This window comes from Chaetura pelagica, unplaced genomic scaffold, assembly GCF_000747805.2.
Source record: "Chaetura pelagica isolate M959 unplaced genomic scaffold, ChaPel_1.0 scaffold420, whole genome shotgun sequence".
NCBI lineage: Eukaryota > Metazoa > Chordata > Aves > Apodiformes > Apodidae > Chaetura > Chaetura pelagica.
In genome coordinates, this window is record NW_009951919.1 from 2,391,802 (window position 1) to 2,413,744 (window position 21,943).

General features: G+C 39.5%; 1 protein-coding gene across 6 annotated transcripts in view; it reads left to right on the top strand.

Annotated features, from left to right (window-relative positions):
• Nucleotides 1-6,918: 6,918 nt before the first annotated feature.
• Nucleotides 6,919-21,943, top strand: part of LOC104386744 (core histone macro-H2A.1) — a 35,256-nt gene continuing 20,231 nt past the window's right edge. For 5 of the 6 annotated variants that reach the window (XM_009995404.1, XM_009995419.1, XM_009995411.1 and 2 more), the window contains exons 1-3: nucleotides 6,919-7,113; nucleotides 19,107-19,213; nucleotides 20,688-20,885. In XM_009995404.1, coding sequence (XP_009993706.1) covers nucleotides 6,942-7,113; nucleotides 19,107-19,213; nucleotides 20,688-20,885 — 477 coding nt within the window. In that variant the 5' untranslated portion in view covers nucleotides 6,919-6,941. Of the gene's footprint in view, nucleotides 7,114-19,106; nucleotides 19,214-20,687; nucleotides 20,898-21,943 lie in introns of all 6 variants that reach the window. The other variant, XM_009995395.1, reaches the window with a different exon arrangement.

Consider the following 21,943-nt stretch of genomic DNA (forward strand, 5'->3'; position numbering starts at 1 on the left):
CCCGTGCGTTTGGGTGTGGTGCCCGGGGGTCTGCGGGTGTTCCCGGGGGGTCTGCGGGTGTTCCCGGGGGATCTGCGGGTGTTCCCGGGGATCTGCGGGTGTTCCCGGGGGATCTGCGGGTGTTCCCGGGGGATCTGCGGGTGTTCCCGGGGATCTGCGGGTGTTCCCGGGGGATCTGCGGGTGTTCCCGGGGATCTGCGGGTGTTCCCGAGGGGCTGCGGGTGCTGCGAGGCACGGGTGGCCCTGGGTGCCTGAGCTCCCACCAGGTGTGTCCCGGGAGCACCTGGGTTCAGACCCAAGGCTGGCGTGTTTGTGCCTGTAGGAGAAAAGCAAGGGGAACAAGCTGTTTCTGTAACTTGTATCTTCCTATAATCCTTTTGTTTCCTCTGTAAGCTTTAAAAGTTGCAGAATTTGTATCGGAAGCCGGCACTGGGAACCAGCTCCTGTGCAAGAAGGCTGGTGTGTAGCTGAGGCTGCTTCGTTTCTGTTGGTGGAAGGAGACCAGTTGTTGGAATATACTTGGATGAGGCGTGTTGTTTATTTCTTGACCATACAAATGAACGACCATTTTTTTCCCCAGGACTGTGTGGCTGTCACTTAGCAACAGGTCTGTAGGGAACTTTGCAGATCCACGGCCTCCCCCATTACTAAGAGAAGAAGAAATAAATTGCATAAAGAGCAAGAGGGCAATTAATAAAAGCAGAACCTAGGCTCTTAGGCATGACCAAGAGTTAAAAGATTTAAGTGGGAAAAAGACAATTACAGTTGCTTGGAAAAAGGTATTTTAGCTCAAATGAGCATGAGTAATTTTGTATAAAGTGGTCCCTAGAAAACTCCCCAGTGTGTTGTGCAAGTTGTGGGTTTTTTAAGTGTTCTGAAAGAAAGGAATGACATTGTTGTTTACTTAGTAGTTGTTACAGGTTATATTGCTGTGTTTTGTATCATAACCTTTACCCTGAAGTCTTCTAGGCCTTCTGGGTTCCTGAAGAGTCACTTTGTTTTGTTGCATGTAAGGCATACTCTGCTGATGGCCAGTGAAGCCAAATGTTGACAGTGTAGATTAAGCCATAACTGATCTAAGAATTAGGAGTAAGATTAGACTTTGGCCTAATGACAGCAATATAGTAAGAGTGCTTTAATTCTGCTGATTTTGTAGATCAGCATTAGCAAAAAGAAAAACCCACCACTGCAAACTCTTACTCTTAGAGGAAATCAGCGTGTTAAAATTTGTCCTTAGGAGTTGCCTGATTCTGTGGGTAAAATTCAGTACATAGCAATGAGCTGCTGTAAAAGATACTCCCTCAATATGAGGGAGGTGATATGGGTGTATTCCTGAAGAATCATCAAAATCTTGTGTTCTCAAAGAAGAACCAGAAGTATTTTTGTATCACTTCATCAAGATCAAGGCCTGTAGTCCATTCTGCATAAAAGGTAGTCCTGCCCCAGGAAGCTTAGAAAGTAGTGATAAAGGAGCAGGAATCTGAAACTGATGCCACTAGGGGAAGAAAGAGTCTCCAGGGAGATCCTCCCTGGGAGAGGGAATATTGACCCAGTAGACAGCCAGCAAGCATTAGGTTCAGTCAGCTTAGTGCTTCCTAGGGTAACATGGGAAAAGAAACATTCAGTGTTTGTGGAAAGAGGGCAGTGCTTACTTGTCAGGTTGAGTGGCTATAGATGTATAAAGAGGTTACAGTTCCTCACCCAGATCCATCCCAAAGATAGGATGGGCAGGATCCAGCTCATGGCCTTTGCTGCAGAGGGGTGATGGTAGAGTCATGCCATTCATGGCCTTCTCAGCAGGTCGAGTTCTTGTTCCATCAGCAGCATAGTATCTATCTGAAAATTCATTCCACGTCTGAATCTTGCCTTGGAAACATCCACCTGAACTCTTTATTGTGTTTTTCCTTTCTTCCAAAAATGTCAAGGGTCAGAGAAGTTTTCAAAATGTTATTTGAAACAGTTTTTCTGAGCATGGAATTCATAAATGGTCTAGAGATTTAAGGTCCTGTATCAAATCTTATGCTTCCTGCCTACTATATAAAAAGCTATACTGCAGAAATGGGGTTGATTTCATGCTAGTACTCCCAGCAGTGGTCAGTGAAGACAATTGCATTTACATTTTCCTGACTATTGGTGGCAGGATGCCCAGCTAAAACTGTTGTCATGCTCCCAGTACTGTTCAGAGTGGAGGTTTGCACATTAAGGGATATTTGTTTCGGGTTTCAGACCCATTGTGGGAGGGAGGGACTTTTGCCAGCTGAATACAATTGCACAACAGTATTTTGTTTTGCACACAGATTTTGTGGAAGGGTTGTTCTTCTTTTTCCCATCCTTTGTTATCACTAGGGGAATTTTAGTCTTATTAATCTTCAGGAAGAAACACATCTATTGGGCATTCCTAGATGAGGAATGTTCACTAGTTTTCCAAGGGAAAATAGTTGTATGTATGGTGCTACCTTTCCAGATGAGAAATGAATGTAGTTCTGTTTCACATCTGCTTTCACTCCTTTGTCAGTTTCAGACCACAAAGAGTTACTGCTTCCATAAAACATTGAAGCTAAAAGTTGAAATCACATCGGATCAAACGATAGCTGAGTGATTAGCTCTTCCTTTATGACTGTCTCACCTAGAAACAGGCTGTCACAGGCTGAGACACTGTTGTGCTCAGGGAGCATTAGGGACCATTTTATACGGAGTCCTTAAGCAGTGCATCTTATCAGTATGCCAGACTGGCTTCTGATTAGCCAAGAACAGAGCAAGTTACTTGTCAAAGCAAATTCAAATGCACCTTTTCAAAAAGAGTTCAGCTAGTGGCTATGATTATATTACATAAATAGATTTAAGAGAGATTGGCAGCATTTACATTGTTAATCTTTTGGAACAATAGCATTTCAGTTAATCCCTTGTGATACAAAAAGAATGAACTTTCCAGCTTAGTATTTGTACTGGAAAGAAGAGAAAAATAATTACTAAATCTTAGTATTTATCCTGTTGTAGTAATGATCTCCTGGATTCCACTACACTGACTGGTCATGTAGTTCTAAATGAAATCATCTGTTTGCTGAGTGACTTAAGACACCAATATAAACCCGTGGTCAGAACAGTCCCTGCCTGACAGGAGTAGCATTCAGAGTAATTTGTTAAGACATTAAGAACCAGTACCTGAAAACTATTAATAGCAGGAGGAGGTTATTACTATTGTTTGATGAAATTGTCAAATTGACTGAGCTAATGAAGTCCTGGTCTTTGGACATGAGCTATCTCTTTAGCAGGTTGTGCAGGCTGTACTTTCAGGGTATGTGATGTTAAACCTTTCAGAAATACAGATGCCTAAGTGTGTTTTAGGAAGGGCATGCTTGAAAGTGTGGTTTAGTGGAGCATCTATCTTTACACAGAAAAATATGGCTAACCAGAGTTACCGCAACCAATTTCAAACAGAAAACTGTTAATTATGCTAATTTCATTGTTTCACCTTAATACTATCTTGTTTCTTATAAACTGAATTTCTGGCTTGCAAAGATGTGACAACAGAGGAGCCTTTTAGCTTGAGTCTTAGCTGTGAGCCAAGTTAATATAACATCAAATTCTCATTTGGAGGTGTTAGAAAGCAGTAAGAATCTTGATCGTGTCTTCAAATGGTTTTCCAAAAGGTATGAATGCAGTGCTGAAGTCTGCAAAGAGGGTGATCTGTGTCCAAGCACAGCAGGGCCACTGAAGAATGTACCATTAAATTTGATTTGAAGTCAAAGGTGGACGTAGATAAATCGACTTCTCAGTGACATCCCTGGAGTATCACAGTGGTAATTTTGTGAACTGTCACATTGAAATGAAATAGTCTTCAAAGATTTCACAATAAAATTATTTGGTAAATTTTCTTGGTAATTCCATTGGGAAGACAGGAGAGAAAAAAGAAAGGACTGGTCCCTTGACTGTGATTTTTTTTGTGTGATTTTTTTTTTCTTTTTAAAAATTATCTTGCTCAAATCTTGTCTGAACTATGGCATATGTGATAAGGTTCCCTTTGGTCTTCTCCCTCATCTGCTGGCTAGCAGTGACTCAGCAAACAGCTCTGGTTCATTAATGTTGGCAGCATTCCAGAGTTTCTGGTGTTACAAAGATAAACCATTTGAGAATGTGTAAGGCACAAGATTTTCATTGGTTTTTGATTGGTTGCCATGCCCTTTACATTTAACTTCAGTAACTGTTTTTGTGCTGTTGCAAGGGAAATCTCTCTCCCTTCACTTTTGCTGTGGAGAACTAGAAATAGAGGAAAGACTTGGAGAGATGGTTGAGCCATCCTGTCAAAGGCAGGACAAACAGGTTCTGCAAAGTAAGGATACTGAATTGAGCTTGAAATAGATCTTCCTTGTCAGGCTGTTTTTTACCTTCCAGTCTACATGACTGGCAAAATTAGAAGTGGTACTTGAAACTTCATTGGAATTTCTTTCCCTTCACCCCCAACATCTAAAGGTACAGTGATTCACTACATGGTGTAGAAACAGGAAGCTCTGAAACTCTTCTTTATCACATTTTACCTCTAATACTGAAAGTTCCAGAAGTTCTTACTTTTTTGAATATGTAACTCCTCCACCTTTCTAGTTCAGGCAAAGTTTTTCCTCAAAAATGAGCTTACAAATAGAAAGCTCTTTAATGTATGGTATGAGAGGATCAGGTTAATAGTCATGATAGTTCAAGGGTTATCCTAAATATTAATGGGAGAAATGCTCTGATCCAAATGTTACAGCAGCTGATGGCTGGTGACACTCTCCCAGAGGAAAAACAAGAAAAGCCCTAACATGAGGAATCAAGGATTTCCATATCCTCTTCCAGTGATTCTATAAACTCATAAGCTAAATGATTAGTTGAAGTTCACTGTTTAAGTCTTGTGGGTTTTCCATAGAAAAATAATGGGTTTCATCATTCACCTCTCAGTTACAAAACAAAAGGATTATGAGGAAAACTAGAAGCACAGGTATTTCCCATGTCTGCTTTCCCAGGTGTTTGGTTCAGTGCATTTTTTTTAACATTTGTGAGATTAAACATCTGTAGCATTGATGAAAATGGTTTGTGAGCTATGACAATAATTTCTGGCAGAAAGTCCATAGCCAACTCCAAGCCACACCCAGCCTTCCTGCTAACAGAGAGTTAACCAAATGACAAAAAGCAATTAAATGGAAGGGTTTTGCAATCAGTTGTGAGCTCCAGTTAGGCAGTTTCTCAAAGCAAGAAAATTGACTTTTGTCCTCTGCAGAATAATAGTTGTTATTGAGCTAACAGGAGAGGAAAGGAGGAGGAGCCCTTGTTGGCTTCCCCCTTCCTGTCTGTTTTTTGACATGATTCATAAATACAGTGTGACTTTCATCTAAGCTACTGAGATGGGATTATTTTGTTTACTTTCAACGAGCAGTCAGCTCATTGCATTTATTTTGCTTAATGTTTGACACAAGTATAGAGTCTTTGATGAATGGAGTCTGGAAGTGGAAAGGAGAGGGAATGTTTGATACTTGTGTTCCTTTAGTTACCCTGAGTGTTGTTCATTTCATAGTTATGTAGCCTGAATCTCAGTGACTCATTGAGAATTTAAAGACTGCAGGACATGTCAGCACAGAGCAGAAGTTGCAAAACTTAGAAGTGGGGCTGGTGAACCTGTTTTGCCTAATTCTGACCTTGCTCAATTGCTGTGGACTCAGATGCATGGCAAATACAGTTAGGTTCATAAGGGAAAAGACAGAATTCAGAACAAATAAGAGACAAACTAAAAGGGAAGCAGAGAACTGGTGTGGTGGGAAATCATGCTTAAAGAGGTTTCATTGTGGCGTATAAAATACACCAGAGAATTTGCATTTGTATTAGGATTCATGCAGGAAGGAAAGAAGTAGGAGGCACTGAGGTGTGTCACTGATTTCTCTAGAGTTCTTACACGAGGGAGAGATGGGAACTGTCTCCTTTCCTCTGAGTCCAATTCAAGACCCAGTGCATTGTCTAAACCTTCAGATACCTTGAGAACCTGCAAACCCTCCACCTTTTGGGATTTGTCAGCTTTTGTTTACAGCCTGAGCAGAAATCAAAGAGAAAAAGATGTGTTTGACAGCTGTTTCAGCAGTAGTTTTCTTCAATTACATAAATGGTGCTACAGTTGTCAGATATCTGCTTGGTGCTCAGACCACTGTTACATTAAGGAGAGGTGGCAGACTGAAGTTTGTCAGGTTCCCAGAAGGCGTGTTGAAGTGGTACAGCCTTCGATGTGGAGTTAGCTGGTTTGTGGTGTGTTCGCATCTCAAGGGATTCATTTCAGATCTTTCTAAACATGGAACATTTAGTGTACAGGAGATGTAGTTTGTTTAGGTCTTTGTTCTGTAAATTCACACGTGCTTGAAAATCTAGTTCTTTAAAGGAAGGTGAATACACGTAATGAAACCTGTAGTGGATGCAGTTTGTCCTAGTTAGGAACATAATTATTCATGAGCATAGCAGTCCTACCACAGTTGTTCAATTGCCAAGTCAAGAGTTTTTCCCAGAAGGCAGAGGATCATGTCAGTCTCCTTGCAGAAAGCATCCTCTGCTCCAGTGCAGAAGCTCTATTTTACATTAAATGCCTAGCACACTTTGCTCCATTAATGGTACTTCTTTAATCTGCTAGGAATTTCAGGAAAGTAATCTCAGAGCAGGTTTAAATGAAATAATTTCTGAGTCGTATCTTTACTGTATAAAAGTATGCTGGGATTATAATGGCAAGTAAACAATTATTTTAGGTTCTTGTTGTTTATTAAAAGGCAACTGTGTGTTTGGGGCACCCTAATGCATTGCCTGCTCCAAAATACAGATTCATCTTGAAGTTTAGGGTGTGGTACGATAGAATCAGTCCTTATTGATAACATTTGTTGTTTGTTTTTTTTTCTTCCTAATATATAGAGTGCTGTTCCAGACCCAATACAGACAAAATGTCCAGCAGGGGTGGCAAGAAGAAGTCAACCAAGACTTCCCGCTCCGCAAAGGCTGGGGTTATATTCCCTGTTGGAAGGATGCTACGTTACATTAAGAAAGGCCACCCGAAGTACAGAATTGGTGTTGGTGCTCCAGTGTACATGGCTGCTGTACTGGAATATCTGACTGGTAGGTTTTGTTTAACAATGTGAAATAGCAGCAGTGAAAGTACTAATACAAACTGAGTTTGCACAGGAAAAAAGCAAACAAACAAACAAAAAAAGGAGCTTCTGATGTGTAAAGGAATTGTAGCTGAAGGAAGTGCTAATCTGATCACCCATCTAAGCCAAACTCAAGGTATACCCACCCCTGCCTCACAGCTTTTGTGCATTCGAGTGCTGGATTTGCTCTGACCTGTTGTAAACACTCTCATTCCGTGTGGGCAGTCAGAGGGATTCCTACTAACATGGAGTATATGGGCTGGGCCTTCACCTTAACAACCCATCCTGCTCCAATTTTGTGCTTAATGACTTTGTTTGGGTTATAATTGTCTGTGAAGTGTATACATTCCTTTTAAATGGAGAGCTTCTCAGTGTTTACACAGGGCTGAGATTGCTTACAGCCTTGTTTAAACATTTTTGTTCAATTTAAAGATTATTTTTTGAAACTACATATGCTGTTTGCACATTGTTTGGTTGAGTTTGTGTACAAATGCATGCTCTGTCCATCTGCCCTGGATCAACATGGCTTATTGCCTTACATTTGTAGTCCTCTCCTTGTTCCTCTCATTACATGAGAATGAGAACACCTGAAATAATGATCCTGTCCTTGCAGTATGTTCTTGGAGGACAAAGGTATTCTTTTTCCTCCATTTAGGAAGAAATTGCTTTGCCCAAAGACACACAGCTTGACATACAAGTAAAGATCTCTACAGAGCAGCTCTCTCAAGTGAGGCTTTGAAACATTGCAAGTCTACCCCACAAACGTTACAAAACTAGTCTTGCAATGAAAAATGAACCCCAGCTGTAATAGCCTAAACATATGGGCTTTTCACAATATTGGTTTGCTTAAAATAAAACATTTTTTAAAATGGGTAAGAGTAAACCACTAGCTCAGTCACTTTTTTTGTGGCCAGCTTGATTTTCAAGTGTCTACCTGTACTATGGGATTTAGCAAAAGTACAAATGCTGGATGGATTAGTGTTTGCTGGGAGATTCTATTAGCATGACTAAGGAAAACTTGAATTGGATCTCATTTCTTGACTGAAGCACAGAGTAGCAAAGCATGTGGTTTACCTTGGCTGAGAGTATTTAAAACAGAAGTGACCTGACTTAAGACAATTTTAGATGCACCTTATAAAATGGATACTGACATTGAAGAACAGAAATGGCTTGATTTTTTTTTTGTTAAGTTTCTTCCTCCCTTAAAGATGAATATTGGTAACATTAAGAATAATTAATAGAGTGCTTGCTTTCTGTTAGGTATTCATATTACATTATTGAATTTTCTTAGCCATCAAATATACTTTTTTTTTTTCCTTCACTTTTTCCTGTTTGTAGTTTTCTTTATTTGGGTATTTCCTTTAAAAGAATGCTTTTAAACTTCATAGTTGGCCTTAAAAATTAACATTTCCTTCAGCTAGGTTCCTGCTTGCAGCAATAACTACTCAAATAAAATGTTTCTTAGGGTGAAGGGTGCTTTGAATGCTGCTTTTTTAAAGAAGCAGAACAATACAGGTGAACTTAAAGCACTGCTAATGAGCAGCACATGTTACTGTTTAACTCTTTGACTGAAAGTGTTTACTGAGGCAGTGATGGTTTTAGGCAGCTAAGAATAGGCTGGAGAAGTAAAGGTGTTTCTTTAACTGCTGTACATCCTAGGAAACTGTCTGAGGAGATTAACAATTTTAAAAAATAGCCAAAATAAAAAGTTTCACACATGGCTTCTTTAGGAAAAAGAAAAAAAGAGAGAGGGAGAGCTAAGGGGAAAAGCACCTTTTTTTCCCACTTGAAATAATTTTAAGCTGCTTTTTGGGGCTTTTTCCCCCTTCCTATGAGAGTAGGTAGGTAGTTCTAGTGTCCTGTATTTTTGAGGTTTTTTTCATTCACATCCCTAGATGCATCTCCAAAGCACAGATACTCTTTTCTTTCCTCACTGAGTCAGTAATGACTACTGTGGTCTGGTGTGGGGTGGTTCTTCTTCTCTTTCACTAAGTTTTTCATGCTCTGTACGGTGTAATTTTTAACCTTTAATGCTCAGTGTGTTTTCTGAACTTCAGGTGATTCATCTTTTTCAGTGTAATTCAGAAACACTCCCTTGAAATGGGATGCTTGGAGATTTTTGGTTTGTGTTCTTTTTACCTCTTGACAGTTATTGCTTCACAAAACCAGAGAAATCCTGACTTCTCTCCAGGAGTCTTTAAAGATGCTCATGTCAGCACATGATCTAAGACTAAATCAAAGCATTTCAACTATTTCAAAATAAAAGCAGGAGTGTGACATAAGAGGAAGGACACCATGTGAAGTGGCATGCTAATAAATTGGCTAAATCAAAAAAGCTATCCTGTGCATCCAGGAAGGAGAGGAAAAATGTAAAATATCAAAAGCAGTTGTAGGACAGGAGGACTTTAGAAAAGACTAGGAAATGATAGAGATGTGACCTTGCAGAAAGGAACCTACTGAGGTTTGAACTAGTTCATGTGTGTGCAGAGTATGGTTCTGACTCCAATCCTTTAGAAGATGAGGTGCTAAATTTTGCTGGCCTTTGCTGAAGTTCAGCCCTGATGTAAATCTGAAATTAGCCCATAATGTGGTTAGATCTGGGATTTTGCTTTGGTTCAGTTTGAGATTTGAACTTCCACAAGGCTTCCAGCTGTTCAGACTTGGAGTTCTGTTCTGGATCCGTCTTTAGCCACTTTAGCTGCTTTGTACTGTGAAGGTAACTTCTGTGCCTGACAAAGTGCTTTGTCAAAGTATATTTATGTTGAGTTTGTGCTTTCATATCAGTGTGTGTATAGGGGGTACTAGCAGGAACAGCTCTGGTTTAGCACACAGGGCTAGTCCAGCTGCTCCAGTTGCTGTGAACTAAAAAACATCCCTCTGTGCTGCTTTTCAGTCTCTTGACTTCTGACAACTTCTGCAGGGGCTGGCTGGATTATACCTTCCCTGTGTTGTCTGTTATAGTAACTTTAAATGTCATAATAATAAAACTACTACATTATTAGATGTACAATTTGTCTTCTGGTCTTCAGCTAATAATTTTTTTTCCTTATCTCACATTTCGTTGTACTTGATGCATAAGCAGGCTGCACAGCAAGGGTTCGTCTCTTACTTACTAAAGGTTCTTGTTGCCTACAAGTAATATTACAAAATAATTCTTGTCAGCACACCCAGTGTATGCTGTTTAGCTCTTTAAGCATACCACCTGCTTATTCTTTCCTGCTTTTCATTTGAGTAAATAGAGTGTAATGTCTACTGTGGATAGGATGCAAATGTGTGTTTGTGGGGGAATGTGCAGAAAATGCCTCTTGAGTTTTGCCTATACTGAAGCAGGTGGCTGTACTTCCTTCGTTTGCTCTGGAGGAATAGTGTGGATGCTGAAGGACTGTAATGCATGGTTCTTAATTCTTTTCCTTCTTTGCAGTAGCAGTTCATGCAGCGCTGCCTGTCTTGCAGGGAATAGTCAGAATATTTGATTATTTTCTGTTTATGCAGCAGATCTAATTTTAAGCATTATCTACCACTTTAAACTGGCAAGAAGTTCAGTGTTAATGATTCCTTTTGTCTTCTGTCTCTATTGCAGCACTTTTTTTACAATGGTTCATTGCCTATTTATCTTCCCTAACATGTCCTTCAGAATACTGTAATCCACTCCCTATTTTCTCTGCAAAGTAGTTAGAACATCAGTATCAGTTTGTGTCAAAAAAGAAAATACTAGCTCAGCCGAGGGGATGGCCACAGACTTCCTTTCACAGGTGAAGTTGCATGGTTTGTGTTTGTCAGCACTGACCCAGCCACCATACAGCTTGCCAGGTGTTCTCCCTTCAGATGTATAGCTTGCATCAGTAACAATATAGTCCACACTTTCTTACTAACTGGAAAAGACACTCCTTTGCCCTTAAAAACTAGAAATCTCTTAGGCATATTTAAAGGCAGCAAGATCCAGGCCTGCAAGTGATTTCTGCTCCCCTTCCCCCCCATTGTCATCTTTACATTGTAAATAATTTTCAATTGACAAAATGTCACAGCAAATGAGGAGAAAGAGAAGTTTATAAAACAGCAGGAGAACAGGAATACAGAAGAAATGAGACTTTGATTTATATTTGTTCTGTACATACTGAAGTGAGGTAGGAGAAAATGTTAAATGTCTTGTTTTCTCCGCTAGGTTTTTTTCTCAACTGGATTTTTATTGCCCATTGTGTACTGTTGATCATGTATTTTGTTACAATGTAAAATAAGCACCTTTTGAATCCCAGGGTTAGAATTGCATCTGAGGCATTCTGGTGCTTACCTGAGTTTTTGTTTCCAGGCTTTCTGATGTCACCAGAATCCCTTAATGGAGGTTCATGTGCTGGAGCTCAGTTCGTTGCATTTTCATCTTGATTAATTTTCGATGTGGAAAACTTTCTTAAGCCAGCTGCTGATTGGCTGCAAAATGAAAGTCCTTCCTGAATGCAGTAAGTTTAACTGCTCACTTCAGATGCTCACTTTCCAATGTGCAAGCTGATCAACTTGAACTGCTGTTCACCTCTTGTGTTCTGCTTGCTGCTGAAAGTTTTTACAGGGTCACAGAGGAAAACAATGATTTGCCCTGTTTGTCACAGCAGATGTGCTGCTGAACGTCTGCTTGGAAGCAGAGGGAGCTCAGAGGTCCACAGTAAAAAAGCATGAAGTTAAAAGTAGATTCAACTTCCAGGCATTCTGAGAATTTCATCGATAACTGTCCCTAGGGAGTAAAGACATGTTAGAAGATAATTAATGGGCAGTATCTTTTTGATACTATTGAAACATGCATTCACTAGCAAGATCCATTGCTTCTGTTTAAACAGGCAGCTTTAGAAACACTAGTTCCTAGTACAGTTTAGTGCCACAAACTGTTCCAGAAGAAGTTTAAAATAATGCAGCGGCTTGTAGCTCCTCTGGCTTACTTGAGCAAACATGAAACCACCTCTTCAGATCCACTGTGTTTTTTAATATGGTTTAATACTGGAGCTGAAATACAGCTGGGTTGTTTATGGCAATAACCTTGCAAGCAGAGACCTTTGGAAAGTATCATCATAACAAAGTTCCTTTGTAACATTCCTCTGGTCCAGGAGACTTGTGTCATTTTCTTAACAGGAGTGAGACTGTCACAATTTAAAGTTGTAATTCTTGAAAGAATTGCCTCTTCAGATTTAAAATTTTGTATTGTTATCGATTGAATGACCAATTTTCTTAACTCATAAATGCATGATTGAGCTGCTTCAGATCTATACCAAGAAAGAGTTTTCTTTTAGTGATAAACTCCTCCTTGGCTCCAGCCCTGGAAACACTTACCTATGTGCTTGCCTTCACTTGCAGTGCCATAAACTTCAGTGGATCTCGAGTTATAAAAGCTGTTACAAAATTACTTGCCTAATTAGGGTCCTAATGTACTCTCCAAAATACACAGGTCAGGTTTGATGAAAAATTATAAAAATTAAAGTGTTTTCTCATAATAAAAACCTGAACAGTGTGTACTGATATGTCAGCATAGACTCTTATTTCAGAGGGGTATATATGCATCAGAATCTGCATTGTCATATATGTCATATTCAGATAATGTAAAAAATGCTGCACTGGACTGGTTTGTTTTTTACATCATGGTCACTGAATAATTTTCTCCCTTGAAAACTTACATTTAAGTTATTTTTTAATATTCAGAGATCTAGAATTAAATCTTTTTTTTTGTAGTAACAGTCATTACATTTATTTGGTTGAGCTGCAACAAAGTAGTGGCTTCTAATATCAATTGCTGTTCAGTTTAGTATTGGTATCACCCTTTGTTTTGATGACTGGAGTTTATGTGAAGTGTAAAACAAAAATATGGCTGGTTTTGTTACACATTTTTTTCCTACCCTTAACTTTGTCTTAACTTGTATCTCCTGTTGAGAAGAGCAAATGCACTGTAAACATGAGAGCAGAGCACGTATGGGTTGTATTGTCTTAGGACCTTGTTTAGGAAAGCCTTTCACACTGACTTGTGTGTCTTACCCCTCTGTAGAGCTATGGGCACACCTTGATACACTGATCCATTTCCTCTTCCAAGCTCAGGCTTTGGGGTCACTTCAGTCAAATCCAAAATTTCAATATCAGGTCATCTCTTTTTATTATTTTTTTTTAATAATCTTAAGTTGACTGAGTTTCAGCAGATGATTGGCATCTGCCACCCAACTTCTTTAATGTTTGGAAATGCAAGTTCCTACGGTGTGCCTGCCAAGCTCAAAGACTAAGTGAGAACCAAGTCTGAAGACATGAGTAGTCTCCTCTACTCTAGCAGCCAGACCAAAGTGGACATGCTGCACTTGATCAAGTATGTCTGACAGCAGTTATTTTAATCATGTTAGAGTGCATTTCTAAGACATATGTAAACTGTTAGGAGTAACAGCAAAGTGTAAACTGCTTGGTAGAGGAAACTCCACTGAAAAAGAAAAAAAGTTTGAGTTAGATCAGGATTCTTGAAGTCACTGGAGAAGAAGTAGACTCTTTTTAAATTTGTGCTTAGGTTGTGACATAACATTTGAGGTGAAACTGACTTTCAGGTTTCCTTGAAAAGTGAGCTCTCTTGCTTTTAACAGATCAATAGCAAACCAAGACATGTAAAGAAACACCAAGCAATAAAACTTTGGATCTCTTACCAGAAAAATAATGGATGGTATTAAAGTGTAGAAAAGAAATTAAAAGAAGTGTGAGTCAGATCAGAAGGCTCTAAGTGCAGTTTCTCCTTTAAGTTGAGACAATTTATTCACACAAATACACTAGGTTTGGGGTTTTTATCACATCCAAGGGGAATGATTGCCCTGCTGAGAGCTGAGGTTTCATCAAGGCTTGTTCAAAGCAATAAAGTTTCTTGAACTGATTTTCACTGCATCACATTTCCATGACTTTGAACCAAAGCTGAGAACTGTTTTGTTGGAATGCATAAAAGGGAAAGTGTTTTTAAATTACTCTACCTTCAGTCTTGCAACTGCAGATTCCACTGGGACTGGGTGGAATAGAGAGAGAGAAGAATGCAGGAAGCTCTTAACAGTCTTGGTTGATTGGGGTTGATTGGGTTAAAACCTTCTGGAATCACGTAAAATGATTCTGAAGTCAATAAAATGCTGATGGACGGATGATTAATTTATAGTACAATAAACAGACTCCTTGTCATTTAGTTGGCTTTGTAGCAAATATGTATTTTCTCAGTAGAATTGTAACAACATTCATTTTTCTTTCATTTCTGGATATTGTTATCTATTTTCTTTTGAGGAGAAGCTTCACACTTTTTTAGAAACCCTTGACTTGTTCCTGTTGGAACTTGAGTGTTCAGAAACTGGCCTTGTGTCAGCACATCACCTGTTAGTTGTTAAGAGTTTAATTTTCAAAGCAATGACTTCATCTCCCTGAAGAGGAGGTGAATAAAGGGATTCAATGCAACAAAAGTGGTTTAGCTTGAGATGTCAACCAAAATAAAAAAAGAGGGAAGAAGCAACATTTTGGGGATGAACTTGGACCAGAATAAATTAAGTACTACATTTAGAAATATTATAACTTGAAATGCATGATAAGATAAAAGCCTTTTCATTTAGGCTTTAAAGGAATTTTCTTCATTCATGACCAGTGATACTTTGTTTGAACATTAGAGTAAATGAACTAGAGGTTCTCCAGGAGTGGGAGAAGAATGTGTTTGCTTTTGTTGCCAGACAGGGCAGCAGTTGTTACTGTGCCTGCTTTGTTCTGCCCTAGTAATTAGTAATTTGTTTCATTTTAACCTTGTGTTTAGTTCTTGTTCCAAAGTTTGCAAGTGTTGTGAAATACCAAAGCAGCAGCGTTCAAGGCAGAGTGGACCCACTGTGAAACAGGGAAGCAGAAATAATGAAATTAGGAACTTAGTGAGATGTCCAAGAGATAACCAGAGATCAGAGTGTCTGCAAGGAAATGATGAGAAACTTGCCCTGAAAACTTGCTTCAGGATGAGGTTTCTGTGGAGACTTCTCACACTTTTTGGTTGTGCTTGAGTAGGAAGTGCCCTGACAACAGATACTGCTGTGGTCTTATCTCAGGCTTAAATATACAACCTGTTTTCTCCTTTAAATATATTTAACTGAACTTTTAGAAACCTCAGCAAAAGCAAAGCAGTTTTGGTTCAAGTACTGAGAACAGGCATAGACCAGTTTTCACTACCCATTCCCATCTGCCTAGTTTTAAATATTACAAAGGATTTTTTCAATTTATATAAATGATAACTACCTTTACATTAAAATTTTTAGAGAAAATTCATTTACTTTTAGGACTTTCTTTTTCCACCTCAACTTTTAACTTGAGTTATGACTGAGAAGAAGAAAAATATTAATCATGAGTATGTCTTTTAAAATCAATTGTATATGTTCATGTTCTAGTTGGATTCAGGCATCCATCCCTTTTCTTGTTCTTACATTAATACATCACATGCTGACATAGCATTCCTACTTAATTTTTTTCTTTCTTATTTCTATACTTCTCACAGCTTTTTAACTGGATTGGTTTCTATCTGCAGTAAAAGCAATACATGTTGCTTTGCCTTTTTCATTTGAAATTATTCAAAAGTACAGAAAAAGTCTTTTGTGCAAATATAAAGAGTATCTCTTGCTAGGAACCTCAGATTTCAGTAACTAGCAATTGAAGAATTATGCTTTCAAAAGCTTATAATATTGAGTAACTTGTATATTTTCCTCATTAAAACAAAACAAAAAAATAGAGATGTTGTTGCTCAGTAGTTGTGTAAAGTGTCTCATTGTTGCCTTTTGCCAGAGTGGGGGTGGTCTAGTGATTCTCTAGGGGGGAAATGCCTTGAGTAAATGTATGAAAGGAATGGAATAGATGTTGTGCAACTAGCATCCTTTTTGTGAGGCCTCAAGTTTTATAAAACGTTCTTTTGGTGTCCTGGCTGGATAGCTACAAGCTGAGTGAAGTCTGCTGTCATGGAAGCTCTAAACACATTCTTTTGCCTCAACACTTCACAAGCAAAGCTTTCTGTCTTGACACTGGTCAGTTTGGAGCTGATTTTTGAGTGCTTCTGTTTTCCCAGTCTGGGAAGATTACCTTTAATGAAACAGAGCTCTTCAATCAGTCAGACCTTTGAACCTGGTAGAATGGCACTTCCAAAGATGGGTCTGACCTAAGAATTCAGATCCAATCTCAATTCTAACTACCTTTTCCCACCTACTACTCTTTCTATCTCCACACCTAAATCCAGAGTGATTACTTGGGAAAACTGAGTCAGCTCCCTCACAGAGAGAGCTAGATTTTAATTTAATTTTAGATTTGTTCTAAAATATGGGTGAAACACCATTTAAAGCTTTATAATTAAAGTAGCATCAAACAAATGTGAAAGTAAAGCTGACTGCAAGCAAAATCCAGGCAAGTAGTCTGGATCCCATTCACATCCAGAAAGTCTTCATTTCTTGCATTTGGAAGTGCTCTGATATGTTGGGTTTGGATTGAGTTTGCCTCAGTGCTGAATAAATTAAAAAACCAAAGTTGCCTGCATTGGTTTCAGCCGGAAGAGCTCCTGAGCTGTTTTTATATGAGGAGGGTCCTCCTTTGACCAGACTTGTGTGCATAACTGAGCTTTGCTTTGCTCTGTGCTGTTGGTCTCTCTGTGTGCACAAGCAAAACTTGGTTATTATTGGAGAGCTGAGGGGAAGGCCAGGGGAAAAATTCCACCCTCCATGCCCTCCTCCTCTCTTCCCCCTCTCCAGGCTCCTCTGCTGTAGCCCTCAGCCCCAGTGCAAAGCGCTCTGTTCCCACAGAGGAAGTGGGGTACCTCAACTTCCCTAAAGGACCATTAGAAAACTGTAATTTCAAAATGAGTTTCCTGTCCAAGGAAGAGGGCTTAGCACTTACAAGAACAGTTCTCCACTGTACAAGGCAGACATTTTAGTTTTATGAGGAACAAATAAAACATTCCTCTGTGCTTTACAGGCATAACACTTTCTTAGACTCTTTAGTTACAGCATGACCTGTCTGCATAGTTATGCTGATCAGTTGCAGGGAGTAACATGGTCTGACTGTTCAGTAGAGCCTGATGCAGTTCAGAGGTGGAGGAATTAGAGGCAAAGCAAAAAGCAGTCTGCTGTTTGCACCAGGTCCTCTCCATGCTTTTCAGCCAGTCTGAGGTACAAGCAAAATAATCCCTAGTCTAGAGAGGTGAAAATGCTGGGGTTACTACAGTGACAGAGACTCCTGATGAGGTTGGTGGGGGTGCACAGGGTGGAACCCAGAGCACAGCTTGTCCTTTGGAAGGGGATCCAGGTCTCCTGTCACAACAGGCACTGTGTGCAGTGCTGAGTACAAGCTAAACGTCAGATGTCTGAGCTGTGGCTTTGGAGAAGTAAGTGAAAAGGATCGTGCCAGCTTAATTGAGTTCTTTGAGGGTGTGGAAAGCATAGTCAGGTTGACCTTACCCCACTAAACCTTCTTTAAAAATAAATTAAAGCAATTGTTGTCAGCATGAAATGTTGAGTTAGTTTTGGGGGCTTAGACTTCATATTCTGTCTCACCCTATAATAAAGTTAATTGTGCTCTTTGAAGAACCCAAAATTGTGAAATCCTACCAAAATCCTCACTGAAACTGGACTGTGGAAAATCCAGAGGCAGCTGTAAGTTTTCCAGTCATTGTCATAACTAGCTTATTATGGGACTTACAATGAAAAATAATTGTAGAATTATGTTAAATTCAGCCTAATGAAAAAGCATGGTCTGTTCTACATAGTATTACTTAAGATTTACTATGTGTTATGGTAAAGGTATGTGGTCATGTGAGCTTTAATTTTAGTCTTTTTTATTTCCAGATTAATGTCTTACTCAGTTCTATTTGCCTCTGAAGGAAGCTTATGGGAGAGCTTTCATGGTATAGTCAATTGTTAAATGTGAAATCAATCTCATACCGTATTCTGATATTAAATTTTAATATATTAATGTGTAATAGATGTTAAAAAATGTATTTTCATTTTCACTTATTCTCCAAATGTTACTCGGTTTGCAAAAGGAAATATGCCAAAAGCAATAGTGAAACACAGTCTGTACAGAGGGAGATGAAAGGTTGTGGATAATGGAGACAGCAATAAGACAGAACTGCAGAGTCAGATAAACATGTTATGTCATTTTTTTTAATTGTTCCCCAGACTTTCTGGTAATTAATTTCATTCTTTGCCTAAGGCTTGTTGAGTTGAAGACAGATAAGTTACCAGGTAATGCTCTAGCTTTTTACTTTATAGAACCTTGCTAGAGAGCAAATTAATCTTTCCTAATTCCAGCAAGAGCCATCATACGCACAGCTGTTAAATGTATTTTGTCAGGGCTTGAAATTTCTTCTAAGGAGATAATTTACTATGAGCAAAGAAACATGATTTATCAATTACTTTTCTGGACAGAAACTTGGTCTCAAAGAAAGAAAAAAAATCATTAAGTCTGTGTGGCAGCAGAGTTTGTATATTTAGTGTCCTAACTTGGATAGTGCTTCCATGATGTTAAAGATGAGAAACTGAGAATACATCTTTTCCAGTAATAAAAAGTAGAAGCAGTGCAAGCCAGAGCTCACTTTTATGACAGGTCTGAGGGGAAGGAAAAAAAAAAGCAATTGTATATCTGGTACTTCACCACCTGATAGGAGAGGGATCTTAGGAGATGAACACATTACCCTTGAGGAGAGCAGGGAAAAGTAAAAAATCATGGGGATTGCTTTAAAATGACAGGAAAGAAATATTGTTTAGACCTCAGGAATCAGGGGTGAATTATCTCTTTGCTGATTAGACATGCAAAAAGAAAATGATAATGTTAGGGTTATATGTCTGTTCAGGGTATTCTAATCTAGTTGGGAACAACATGATGTAGTTCAGCTAACTTTCTGCATGGATGCTAAATAACACATTGATTTTTCTTAATGATCACAGTGTAATTAAAAGGGATTTACTTTTTCCCCAGCGGAAATTCTCGAATTGGCTGGAAATGCAGCAAGGGACAACAAGAAGGGTCGAGTCACTCCTAGACACATTCTGTTGGCTGTAGCAAATGATGAAGAATTAAATCAGGTAAGAAAATCTCCACCGTGTGAGGGCCAAGGATTTCCTTTAGGGCTTTTTAAATTGTCTTTCCATAGGGTTGCATTGTAACTCAAGACCTCTGCTTATTGAGTAGCCCACCAGGAAACAGCTCATTCCCTCACTACCACACTGCCTGTGTAACTAATGACAGCACTCAGCTGAAGTATGTCTTCCAGGAGGCTTAAAATGTGTAAAAGTACAATGGAGTTGTCATATGACATTTGCTCACACTGTTACAGCCAATTCTGTTAGAGTGGGATGTTGTCATAAACTCTACAGAGACACAAAGAAAATCTTAGAGATGCTTATGCTTGTTTTTGTTTGCCTCCTTAAGCAGCTTAGGACTCAGTGGGACCTATCCTGTTCCCTTTGAAGTCTGTCATTGTGACCACAGAATTAAGAGCTTTGAAACTCTTGCAAGTCTGTGTCCTTTGCAGATTCCAAGATGTCTTTAACTTAGCAAAAGAAAAAGAAAATATAAAAATATTTGCATTATTATTACAGTGCTGTGCTGTCAGCCAGAGACACTGGCTGGGATTAATGTCCCCTTGTGTGAGGTGCTGTAAAAACACATCTGAAAAGATACTTTTGCCAAACCTGTATCATGATGGAGCAGGAAAGAAAGAATAATATCATCACCAAACCAGCCTCCTGGCTTTGTTTGAAATGTGGTAATACTTCCCAGCCATCATCCCTTGGTAAGCTTGGAGCCTCTGAGCTGTGGATGGTGAAGCAGTAAACACAAACCAGAAGGTGGGAATACCAGAGGGACTTTGATGTCACTGTTTGTATCCTCCTGACTAGAGAATCAGTCCCAGTTAGATGTGTAAAATATAGTTTAGAGTGGTTTTAAATACAGAACATGATGTGTTTCACTTCTGGTGTTAAAGGCTTGAATGAACTGCACACTTTTGAATATTGACCTGCTTTTCTGCAACTACAGAAAGATTTTTTTTAAGAAAGACTTCTAGGTATAAAGATTTGTATAAATGTTACCCTCCATTTGAAGTTTTTTTTTCTAAGGAAAAAAAAAACCCTTTCAAGAAAATTGAGCAATTGGGTCATGTCTTGGGTTCTCCCCAGCCTGGTGGCCCGTGCAGTCCTGGACTCACACAGGCTGCCCTGCAGAGCCCTCGTGTCTGTGGGCAGGGCTGTCCTGTTTTCTGGTGGCTGGGTGACAGTCTGCATGGCACAGCTTCACAGAAACAGAGCTTGTGTGAGCCCAGGAGATACTGACACTATCAAGAGTCTGTGCAAGAAGAAAACATATTCCCTTTAGAGTTAAAATTCAGTACATGATCAACTCCACTTCCTACATTTCAAGGCTCTGTCTTTCAAGGATAATGTGTGTTGAGAAACATGCAAGAACCAATGAAAGCTGTGTACCAAGTTTGCAGTAAATGCTGTTTCTCTTTCTTGATGAGTAGATGCTGAAATCTGGAAACTTTTCTTTTTGCTTTAGCTATTGAAAGGGGTCACCATAGCCAGTGGGGGAGTGTTGCCCAACATTCACCCAGAGCTGTTGGCAAAGAAGCGGGGATCAAAAGGCAAACTGGAAGCCATCATTACTCCACCTCCAGCAAAGAAGGCAAAGTCTCCATCACAGAAAAAAACTGTATCAAAGAAAACAGGCGGCAAGAAAGGGGCAAGGAAATCCAAGGTACAGTCACCTGTTTATTTGGAACCCAAACAAGCTGCTGGTAGCTGTACGGAGCGTGGTGTTAGGAGATGTTCAGTTCCAAGGGGGTTCAGTAGCAGGAAAAGCAAATGTTGAAGGAGCACAGCCCTCTCCCTGTGTGGCTGGCATCTGAAAACCCTCAGAGGTGGCTGAGGTCTGCAGCACAGGCAGGAGAGCTGTAAATGGTCTGTTCTTTGTGCAAAAGAGTCAGGTGAGCACAGCCTGGAGGCACCAAGAGGCTGAAGAGAGCCTGAGGGGCCACAGCAGTTCCACCTGACTGGTGGGCAAAGGAGACCTTACAGAGCAGCTGGAGGGTTTTGCTGGGGCAGCACAGGTGCCTGCTTGGGGCTAGGCTGAGTAAACTTCCTTGGACATTGTTCAGGTGTTGATGTGTCTGCAAGAAACAGGGGATGGGTATTTATTTCAGAAGGGAGGTCACACTAGAGGAGCATTTTGCAGTTGTAAATATTGAAGAAAAAGAGCAGCCTCAGCCCCCCGCATTGTAATAATGTCCTCAGCTATTAGAATGTCTGAGTCCTGTTTTCAAATGGTGTATTTGTCTGTTTCGTTGTTAATATGGGCTTCTTGTTTTGTTTTGTGGTTTTTTGGGCCTGCTTAGTATAAGATTCCTCTCAGCTGATTTGATGAAATCCATGGAATGTGAAATTCTCTTTCTACTACTGCTCGAGCAGGTAGCTGAGTTTCTTGCAGCATCAGAGAAACTCTATTGTGGCTACACAGAATTTGGCTGAGCTAAAGATCCACAAATAACCCCCTCTGTCTTTGGTATTTTATAGATTAGTCTTCCATGTTTAGACTTCTGTTTTGTTGTCTTGGTTTTTTTTTAATTCCTAGTAATGAAACAAATTAAATCAAAATGAAGTGTGGAGCTGAGGGAAACAAGAGGACCAAAATGTGATTTTTTTTCTTACACTGGGAAACTAAGAATGACATCTAAAAAAAAATAAAATTAAGCTAAGAACATTCCTTCATTCCTTTTTTTCTTTCTGAGTTTCAGTTTGTAGGAGTAGGGAAACTTT